The sequence below is a fragment of the Gadus morhua genome, unplaced genomic scaffold (assembly GCF_902167405.1).
Source record: "Gadus morhua unplaced genomic scaffold, gadMor3.0, whole genome shotgun sequence".
Classification (NCBI taxonomy): Eukaryota; Metazoa; Chordata; class Actinopteri; order Gadiformes; family Gadidae; genus Gadus; species Gadus morhua.
The window spans coordinates 42,501-54,306 of NW_021964020.1; the positions used below are offsets into that span (position 1 = coordinate 42,501).

The 11,806-nt window shown below is 51.8% G+C and overlaps 1 protein-coding gene across 1 annotated transcript in view; it reads left to right on the plus strand.

Moving 5' to 3' along the window:
* The window catches only part of LOC115538892 (B-cell scaffold protein with ankyrin repeats), a 40,706-nt gene extending 35,005 nt beyond the window's left edge, over nt 1–5,701 (plus strand). Inside the window, exons 13-16 of the mRNA XM_030350117.1 lie at nt 2,666–2,735; nt 3,878–3,910; nt 4,075–4,139; nt 5,213–5,701. Coding sequence (XP_030205977.1) covers nt 2,666–2,735; nt 3,878–3,910; nt 4,075–4,139; nt 5,213–5,245 — 201 coding nt within the window. The 3' untranslated portion in view covers nt 5,246–5,701. The remainder of the gene's footprint in view (nt 1–2,665; nt 2,736–3,877; nt 3,911–4,074; nt 4,140–5,212) is intronic.
* Nucleotides 5,702–11,806: the final 6,105 nt, after the last annotated feature.

Genomic DNA, 11,806 nt, shown 5'->3' on the forward strand with positions numbered 1-11,806 from the left:
ACACCACCTAGCACCACCCGACACCACCCAACCCCAACTAGCACCACCCGACACCACCCAACACCACCCGACACCACCTAACACCAACCGACACCACCCAACACCACCGAACACCACCTAAAGCCAACCAACGCCACCTTACGCCACCCAACACCACCTAACGCCACCCGACACCACCTAACACCCCCACCAGCTGGTAGGGCCCCTAACACCACCTAACGCCACCTAACACACCCACCAGCTGGTAGGGCCCCTAACACCACCCGATACCTGACCACCAACCGACACCCCCACCTAACACCTCCAGCAGCTGGTAGGGCCCCTAACACCACCCGACACCACCTTACACCACCACCTAACACCTCCAGCAGCTGGTAGGGCCCCTAACACCAACCGACATCCGACCACTAACCGACACCACTAACCGACACCACTAACCGACACCACTAACCGACACCACCCGACAACCGACACCACTAACCGACACTACCAACCGACACTACTAACCGACACCACCCGACAACCGACATCACTTACCGACACCACTAACCGACACCACTAACCGACACCACCACCCGACACCACTAACCGACACCACCACCCGACACCACCCGACAACCGACATCACTAACCGACACCACCACCCGACACCACTAACCGACACCGCTAACCGACACCACTAACCGACACCACCACCCGACACCACCCGACACCACTAACCGACACCACCCGACACCACTAACCGACACCACTAACCGACACCACCCGACACCACTAACCGACACCACTAACCGACACCACCCGACACCACTAACCGACACCACTAACCGACACCACCCAGTACCACCCGATACCACCCAACACCACCCGATACCACCCGACACCACCTGCATCACCCAACACCACCCGATACCACCCGATACCACCCGATACCACCCGACACCACCTGCATCACCCAACACCACCCGATACCACCCGATACCACCCGATACCACCCGCCACCACCCAGCACCACCCAGCACCACCTAACACCACCGGACACCACCCAACACCACCCGATACCACCCGACACCACCCAACACCACCTGCACCACCCAACACCACCCGATACCACCCGATACCACCCAGCACCACCCGACACCACCTAACACCACCGGACACCACCCAACACCACCCAACACCACCCGATAGCACCCGACTCCACCTTACACCACCGGACACCACCCAACACCACCCGATAGCACCCGACTCCACCTAACACCACCCAACACCACCCGACACCATCCGACTCCACCTAGCACCACCCGACACCACCCAACACCACCGAACACCACCTAACGCCACCCAACGTCACCTTACGCCACCCAACACCACCTAACGCCACCCGACACCACCCAACACCACCTGACACCACCTAACGCCTCCCGACACCACCTAACACCCCCACCAGCTGGTAGGGCCCCTAACACCACCTAACGCCACCTAACACCCCCATCAGCTGGTAGAGCCCCTAACACCACCCGACACCTGACCACCAACCGACACCCCCACCTAACACCTCCAGCAGCTGGTAGGGCCCCTAACACCACCCGACACCGCCACCTAACACCTCCAGCAGCTGGTAGGGCCCCTAACACCACCCGACACCGCCACCTAACACCCCCATCAGCTGGTAGAGCCCCTAACACCACCCGACACCTGACCACCAACCGACACCCCCACCTAACACCTCCAGCAGCTGGTAGGGCCCCTAACACCACCCGACACCACCTTACACCACCACCTAATACCTCCAGCAGCTGGTAGGGCCCCTAACACCACCCGACACCCCCACCTAACACCTCCAGCAGCTGGTAGGGCCCCTAACACCACCCGACACCTACTTACACCACCACCTAACACCTCCAGAGGCTGGTAGGGCCCGTAACACCACCCGACATCCGACCAATAACCGACACCACTAACCGACACCACCCGACATCACTAACCGACACCACCCGACAACCGACATCACTAACCGACACCACCACCCGACACCACTAACCGACACCACCACCCGACACCACTAAACGACACCACCCGACACCACCACCCGACACCACTAACCGACACCACCCGACAACCGACACAACTAAACAACACGACCTGACACGTCCCCCCCACTTTCAGCAAGTGAACCCCGACACCACCACCCGACACCCCCACCCAACACCACCCAACGCCACCTGACACCACCACCGCCCCCCAAGCAGCCCCTCCCTCCCTCCAACGCGGCCGGAGGAGAGGTCCCAAAGGCGGCCATTTTTGTAGTTCTTGACCCAAAATTCAGACCCACAAAATGACCACCCAGTGCTTGGAATTGTTGTCGTCATAATGGCGACATCATCATGTGGAACCCTATTGGCTGAGTGTGGGGCGATGCCGTGAAGTGGCGGGGGAAACTCGTTCACGTTCAAACTGAAGAGCACTTGAGTTATTATAAGTGGATGAGAGCTGTCATATTATGGAGGCCTCGAGCGGGGAAGGGGAAGGGGGGGCTGTCACCACTAAGCTAAGCTCAGCGATGAGGAAGAGGAACGATTAGGCGTACGGGACAGTAAAATATGTCCGCAGCTTCCCTGAGGGGGGGACGGGAGGAGAGATAAATGTTGTTCCCCGTCCCCAGGAGAGGCTGAACCGTCTGCGGGCCAACGTCATCAGCTGCCGGCCGGACGGAGACAGAGAGAACATCTACGGTGAGCCCCCCCCCCCCCCCTTAATGTACACACTTATTGTATGTTGTATGACCTGGTACTTAGTGTACACACTTATGACATGTTGTACGTCCTGGCGTTTAAAAGCAGTACTTAGCATTGTGTAGCATCTTACCCTAGCTATTTTTGTTGTCTAAGGGGAATGGGGTAACCTAGTGGTTGTTAGTGCTTGGCACTTGATTACTGTACCGACAGAGATATGTTGTTGTTTCTCTTTCTTCTGATAAATGGACTTATTGTGAGTTGCTTTGGATAAAAGCGTCTGATAAAGGCCCCAAATGGAAATGGAAATGTTGTTGTTTCACCCCAGAGTAGAGACGGTGACCCGGTAATTGTTAGGGTTCTGCGCCACAAAACCAAAGAAGTCTGGATCCATAAATAGATGGAGGGTCTCCTGGGTGGTCCTCTGTGTTGTTTTTCATCTGAAGGGCCTAATGATTCAAACAAAGCAGGGGCCCCTTCTAAAGAAGTACATTTCCAGCGTGTCAAGGCATTTTATATTCCTCCTGTTGTCGTTCTCCAGGGACCACACAGCATCTGGCAGCACAATGCATCCATATATTCATGTAATAACAGATGTGATCAATAATTCACCGTATGAGGCATGGTGGGCACTCGCTGCAGAAGCTTCTTTCATGTAAGCGGAGATTGTACCTGGGTTTATTTATTTATGGCTACGCTAATTAATTCAAACTTTATGTAAACAACGCGGTCACGCACAGCGAGAGGCCAAGACAGAGACGCAACAGCGCACTCATAACGTCTGTAGATGAATAAGCTGGAATACTGGAGGAAGGAAGCCAATAAGCACGGTGGGAAGGGATATTCATCTGAATATATGCCTCTTATCCAGTGTTTCACTACAATCCTGGTGTGAAAAGGAAGATACGAGGATATTCATACTCACATTTCGATCATTTGTTTCGCTCCTTTTTGTGATCTACAAAAACATTGTACATCTCGAAATGTTTCATCAAACATGAAAGATAATAGTAGTTGTAGTAGTTGTACACTGAATATTCGGCTTATACATTTCTTCAGCTGACAGCGTAAGCGAGAACCTGCTAAATACTACTTTTCACACAACCTCTTCCTCCACCTATGACCTGTCCTCTGCTCCACAGATACATTAAACGCCGTCCAGCCCACCAAGCTTGGTAAGTCTTCCACAGTTTCTACATTAGTGTATTAGTACGTTCTGTTGAAGACAACAACGTGTTTGATGGGACCCTCCCGTTCCCTTTAATGAGGTCCGGTCTACGAAGTCGGTCCACGCTGACCTGAACAGGGGTTTGTTTGTGTGTTGTCATTTGTCTCACAGCCAGTGCAGGCCATAAAGACAGCCAGCCAGGAGAGTTCTACAGCCAGCCCCACAAAGGACCCCATGTAGGCCTTCTGTTTACCTCACTCTGCTAGCCTTCTGTTACCTCACTCTGCTAGCCTTCTGTTACCTCACTCTGCTAGCCTTCTGTTACCTCACTCTGCTAGCCTTCTGTTACCTCACTCTGCTAGCCTTCTGTTACCTCACTCTGCTAGCCTTCTGTTTACCTCACTCTGCTAGCCTTCTGTTACCTCACTCTGCTAGCCTTCTGTTACCTCACTCTGCTAGCCTTATGTTACCTCACTCTGCTAGCCTTCTGTTACCTCACTCTGCTAGCCTTCTGTTTACCTCACTCTGCTAGCCTTCTGTTACCTCACTCTGCTAGCCTTCTGTTACCTCACTCTGCTAGCCTTCTGTTACCTCACTCTGCTAGCCTTCTGTTACCTCACTCTGCTAGCCTTCTGTTACCTCACTCTGCTAGCCTTATGTTACCTCACTCTGCTAGCCTTATGTTACCTCACTCTGCTAGCCTTATGTTACCTCACTCTGCTAGCCTTCTGTTACCTCACTCTGCTAGCCTTCTGTTATCTCACTCTTCTAGCCTTCTGTTACCTCACTCTGCTAGCCTTCTGTTACCTCACTCTGCTAGCCTTCTGTTACCTCACTCTGCTAGCCTTCTGTTACCTCACTCTGCTAGCCTTCTCTCTCTCTCTCTCTCTCTCTCTCTCTCTCTCTCTCTCTCTCTCTCTCTCTCTCTCTCCCTCTCCCTCTCTCTCTCTCTCTCTCTCTCTCTCTCTCTCTCTCTCCCTTACCTTCTGTTTACCTCACTCTGCTAGACTTCTGTCTATCTCACTCTAGTTAACCTCACTCTGCTAGCCTTCTGTTACCTCATCCACCGCCATCTTCCACCCTCTCTCCCTCTCTTAATCTGTTGTCTATTGTTGCAGTGTTGTTTATTTGCCTTTTGTTTGAGTCTGTATTCCTTTTTGTAAAGCGTCTTTGAGTACTAAGAAAAGCGCTGTAATAAAGGAGATTTATTATTATTAGTAGTAGTATTAGTATTAGTATTATTATTATTATTATTATTATTATTATAAATGATTCTTAAGAGAGATTCTGCCGACTTCTGACTCTGCAGTCAAACCCCGTCTGGAGGGCGGAGAAGCGCTGAAGGTGAAGAAGTGGTGAAGGGGAGCGCTGACGGAGCACGTCGGTGAACGTTCGTTTGGGATCTCTGTTTGAGACTCGAGTTTTATTTGATAAATTATTCTTTTATTGAATGGGTTTTATTTTTACAGGTAAAGCTGAAGAACTCCCCTGTTTAGCCTGTTCTTCAATTCCGTTGTGTTTGAATTCCGTTGTGTGGTCAATGAAAATACTTTTTTTTTTTTTTTTTTTCAAAACAAACTTGATTGTGCATCTGTAGGCCTAGTGCCTTTCCTGTTCTCTATCAATACTTAAACTCACATTTTTGACATTCTTTATTATAATATTTTTAAAATATTAAATTATTGAATATAAAAGTTGTGTTGTTTTTTCTGAATACACGATAGCACAACTCGTTAACCGGTCTTCTTTAAATGATCAAAGGGAATTATAAAGCGTTGTGTAAAATAGTTCACACGGACAATCCCACTTTCTACCCCAAGGTGGTGCTGTTACACCAAGTGAGAGCCGCAAAACCAAAGCTCTAAATAAACCCACCCTCCGGTCGCAACGGGTTTCCACTCCCATTTTACACCGCCCTGACCTGACCCAGAGACACACCGACATCAACTGACGGCGCACGAAGGAAGCCACGAAAAACAGACATAGTCCTAAATCCGTTTTTTTTTTGTTGTCTTACAAAAGCCTCGTGAAACCCCATCCGCCCCCCTGAGACAGCGAGGGCCCCTCAGGTGAGAGATCTCCATTACACTGCTGCTCATGTCCTCACCGCAGACACTCCCCTGTACACCACCCAGCCAGCCTGGGAGCAACACCACCCAAACACCCCAACACCCAGACCCCGGTCTGGGTGTTTGGGGTGGGGGGGTGTGCGTGGGGAATTCAGTGAATGCATTGCTAATTCCGAAGCGTGGGTCTCGTAGCCCGGGCCCTAGCACAGCAGATCCGTGTGCCAACAAAGCATCTGGGTTCTCGCCGGGCGCACTTCCCTGTTCAATCATGCTCTTTGTGAATAATACGCTAAAGCCATTCCCGTTAGCCTTTGGAGATGATCCGGCTCCAGGACCCCGTGGCAACGGAGGCATATGCTCAGACCCCCCCCCCCCCCCCACCCCCTCACCTGCTGGCCACACGTAGGACCCGCGCCCGACCCAAGATGGTCGCCCGCGGACACGATCGTGAGAAGACAGGGGGAGGAGGAAGAGGGGGAAGGGGGGAGGATGAGGAGGGGGAAGGGGGGAGGATGAGGAGGGGAGAAGGGGGGGAGGATGAAGAGGGAGAGGATGGGCGAGGCGGAGATGGGGAAGGGCGCCTCTGATGGCGCGACACACCGATGAAGCGTAGCACCGCACTGACGCGTTGAAACGGGCCGTTGCTGAAGGGGTCCCCCCGTGAAAACGCGTGTTCGTAGCGGTGATGATGCGGTGTGTGGATGGTTCATCTGGGGCCCCGGGAACTCGACCCCCCCATCCCAGGGGCCGTCCTCAGTGTGTGAAGGACGGCCGAAGTCTTTGCTTTCGTGAGTCTGCTGAGATTTACATTTAGCTTTACATTCAGGGCCTTGAGCAGACGCTGTCATCCAGAGCGACCTACAACCGTTCACACACCGACCGGCGGAGTCGACCACGCAGGGCGACAGCCAGCTCGTCGGGAGCAGGCGGGGTGAGGCGTCTCGCTCAGGGACACCTCCACACTCAGCTAGGAGGAGCCGGGGATCCAGCTAGCAGCCCAAGTCAACCCGCTTTACCTACACCACCATTCCCCCGCTAAGGCCTCCAAACCCCCGATCAGTCCCCAAGACCCCCCCCCAGGGGGGACTACGCAGTTTGGATTAGCAGTACGATGAACCTATCGGCACGGCTTTGGAAACACTTCCATCCCACACCACCATGGAGAACGCAGGCCAACACACACACACGGACACGTGTCCCACCCCTTCCTGCTCCTGTGCCCTCTCCCTCCCTCCCTCCCCCCTCCCTCCCTCCCTCCCCCCCTCCAGGATTAGGCCAGAGGCTTGCACACAGCTGTTCCCAAACATCCCGATAAAAATCGGACAATTTCACAGTCGGTGGCATTCTTTCATCTCCCTCCTAATCCACCCAGCCCCATTGGCCGGCGCACCGAGCCCCCTCTTCACGGCTGACCCCCGCCATTGATGTGATCACTTCTGATTGGCCGGGGGGAGGGGGCTTCGTTAAAGGGCTGGGAGGGGCTTAGAGGTCAACCGGGTTGAAGAGTCACGAGGGTAGCGGCGCCATATGGATGGATATCAAGAATTCATGTACTGATCGTGGCAAGTAGATATTCATTTATGTATTTATTTATTCATAGCAATGGTTAGCTATAAAGGTTCTGGGTTCTGCAGCATAACCTGTAAGCATCCAACTTGTCTTATAATAATGATGCAAAAATATTTCCCTTAATAACATGGATCTGAATTCACTGTCTGAATTCACACTTACGAAAGTACCCGCGAAATTATTATTAATAGTAATAGTACAATTATTGACCTTACATGTATTTTTCTACTTATTCGAGGGCAGTGGATACACTGCCTCTCCAGTAAATGAGGAATAAAGTGTTTTTATACACGGCTGTAGGGTGTTTTCAGAGCGGAGACTTCTGTGACCTCGCGGATTCAGGAGGAATCACTTCCTCTCCGCACGCAGCCGACGCCGTTTGTCGACTCGGATTTAGGGAATTTAGAGTGAATAAAGATGGATAAAAAAATCGCATTCGTCCATTTAAGACGCTCTGCCCTGAAAGGAACCAGTAAAGCAAGGCAGAGATCAATGTGTGGTTGTCAGCCCCCCGTGCTCTCTCTCTCTCTCTCTCTCTCTCTCTCTCTCTCTCTCTCTCTCTCTCTCTCTCTCTCTCTCTCTCTCTCTCTCTCTCTCTCTCTCTCTCTCTCTCTCTCTCTCTCTCTCTCTCTCTCTCTCTCTCTCTCTCTCTCTCTCTCTCTCTCTCTCTCTCTCTCTCTCTCTCTCTCTCTCTCTCTCTTTATTTCCCTATGGTCTCAGGCTGTTTGACTCCAACCTTTATTCGCACAGTAATTCTTCACAGTTCAAACAGGGCAAGAAAAGGTACTTCACGGGAAAAAAAGAAAAGAACGAAAAGAAAAGGAAGAGAAAAAAAAAAGGAAAAGCAGGACCCGAATCAAAAGGCCAAGGAAATAAAATTTGCGGCCCGAATACAGGCAGTGGTGGGGGGGGGGGGGGGGAGCTGTGTGCGGAGACACAGTGGAGCTCTGTGTTGGGGCTTTGTGGACACCGGGGGAGCACAGAGCAATGGCCCCCCAGGACAGGTCCATTCTGACAAGACTTTAACGCGAGGAAGCCAGACCGGGTCTGTTTGTTTAACGGGGCCCGGGGCTCTCTCCGAAGGGCCCCTGAATGGCGCCCAGGCCGGAGCACGATAAGCAGACGACTTTATGCGTAGTGCGTCGTCCTGGACCGACGGGGGGGGGGGTACGGGCGTACAGTGAGGAGGTTAGCCCTCGGAAGCGGAGGGAGGGGATCCATTCTGGACGCTGAATAGAACAGAACGGACAAAAGCGAGCCGTCACCGCGTCTCGCACGGCGCTCGCGTTCCGCTCCGTGTTCACCGAGCGGAAGAGCCGACGTTGACCTAATGCCGGATCCAAATAAACTCTTTTATTTGAGCGCGGGAGAACGAGCGTAAAAACCTGGTAATTGCCGATGCTTATAAAGTGGTAAAGTGTTCCCGTAAATCGGGATGATCTACGGGCTCGGACCTCGCAGACTCTCACGCTTCACGGACGTCTCTCTGGACGGTCGTCTGGGTAACGGTACGACACACCGCTCCTCGTTACAGGTTTACACCGGGATCATTAAGGGGATGACTCCTCTACACCGTCGGGTCACGTCGGACCGACTCGAGTCGTCGGCGGATAACACCGGCGACCCCCGCCACACCAAACCTCTCCCACCAATCAAATTCAAGGTGTTCAGCAGACGCTTTTATCCAAAGCGACTTACAACTAGTACATTGGTCTGAAGAAAGAGAAACAACAATATATCGCCGTCGATACAGTAAGGATGTTCATAGAACCTAGGGCCAAGCACTAACCATCACTAGGTTAACCCATTCCCCGTATGCAACACAGACAGCTAGGATAAGATGCTACACAATGCTAGGTACTATTTTAATGTGCCAGGACGTACAACACACAATAAGTGGGTAAGAGGAGTGGGAGGGAGGTGTGTGTGGGGGGGGGGGGGGGGGGGGGGGGGGGGGGGGGGGGGGGTGAGTCTCAAGTCTCTTGCTGAGGCTTGTGAGCCACCGTACGTTCCCGGCATCGAACAGAGGACCCAGGGCCGGTCCGCCCAGACCCGGTTTATTAACTGGCGTTGGAGCGCGCCAGTTAATAACCCCCCCCCCGGCCCTTTGTCTGCCCCCCCCCCAGGTTCAGACCCCCACCCCACCGCTGCCAACTGGCAAAAGGTGGGGCTCTGGCGTCCTTCAGCGCCCTTGTCCGTTTGATCTCGGTGGGGTCTGCCAAGGAACACACTACGTCCAAGTGGCCGATCGGGTGGTGCAGCTACAGGGGTGGTGTTGGTGGTTTCCTCGTGGCTGTGTTTGGATTCTTCTTGTTGTTTTCTGAGATATTTATAGATATTTATAGCTCCTGGTTGTTCCTGCAGAGGGTCTGCTTCTTTAGGTTTGATTCTGGTAACGAAGAGGGGTGGGGTGGGGGGATTATGTGAGCAGTGTGAGAGGAAGAGGGTCTCGTAGCCCCCCCCCCCTCCCCCCCCCCGACACAATGTGGTCGGGGATGCCATCGGAGCCATGGGCATCAATCATGTGATGTTATGAGGACAGGCCTAACTATAACCTAACCTTTACCGTAACGACCCTAGTTTAGGAGCACAGGAACAAAGGTTACAGTGTAAACACTCAGAGATGTTCAGCTAGGGATCGCTGAGCTGCTAATTAGCACACATTAACAAGACTCGTCAGCGGGATTTGTCTCAACTTGAACTTATGTTGGGATATTGTTTGTGGATATTATTTTTTTGTCGTTTATTTTAGATAATTTTGTGTTGTTCATTTAAAAACAACAAATACCTTTGCATGCTAATGAAATTCTGGTTCCTTTTCCTCTCAATAAATGCTTTGATTTCTGACAAAGTTATGCTAATGTATGTATTAACGTACCGGACAATCCCAGACCAACAGCTGGACAAATACACGCACACACACGTGAATACTAACGGTCACACACACCCACACACACAAAGACACACACACACACATGAATACTAACACTCTCACACCCACACAAACACACCCACACATGCATGAATACTATCACTCTCACACAGAGACACACACAAACACAGACACACACACACACACACACACACAGACCCGCACAAATACATGAATACTATCGCTGTCACAAACAGACACACACAAAGACACGCATACACACATGAATACTAACACTCTCCCACACACAAACACACACACACACACACCAACAGACATGAATACCAACTCTCTCACACACACAGCCATGCGTTTGCACGTGAATACTAACAACTCTCTCACGCACACACACACACACTCACTTACACACACCCACAGTGCTGTTTACCAACACAGTGTGGTGAGGATTATGGATTAATGGAGGATATGAATGGCGACAAACATGCAAACATACATATCATATTTACACAGCCGTTTTCAGCGGGGGGCTAAATAATCACACAGACACACACACACACACACACACACCACCCCCCCCCCCCCCCCCCCCTCTCTGGGGTCACCAGAGTGCTACGTGGGTTTCTTTGTGCCATTCTAACCTAGACCTCAATTCCAAAAATCTCTTATTTTTACCCAATAATTTATCCCATTACACACTTTAATAACAGCACAAGGAAGCGGCAGGCTAGCGTTTGCTGCGGCGCGCTGCGATGTTGAACCGGTTCCAGCGCCTAACGGCGCACTATGCTAATGGCTGCTGTGGATTAGATTCCAGGGCTTTTTGGCCTGAATCCGTTTTAATGATTTTATTTTCCCCCTTACTCAGATGCAGGTGAGGGCCTTCGATTCGGGTTGAGACACGCCTTCCGTATCAAGACTAACAGCGACACACACACTCCTGAACACAGACGCAGAACGAAGTACACACACTCACACACACAGACACACACACACTAGACGAAACACACACGCAAAAAAAAATGCACACAGACACACACACGAAACACACACACATACATAATCTAAATTCGCAGTTTTCGCACACATGCAAACACACAATCAAAAACACACACACACACACAAATTCAACAGAATACACACACTCAATTAAAGACACACACATTGATATTCTCCAGGTGCCAGGGTGCGAAGCGATGTAATCGCAGCGCTCCTCTGAAACTGGGTGCTAGCCACGGGCGCGTTATTAAAAGCTACGGGTGCTTCGCCCCCATGGCTCACACACACACACACACACACACACACACACACACACACACACACACACACACACACACACACACACACACACACACACAAGACACACACACACACA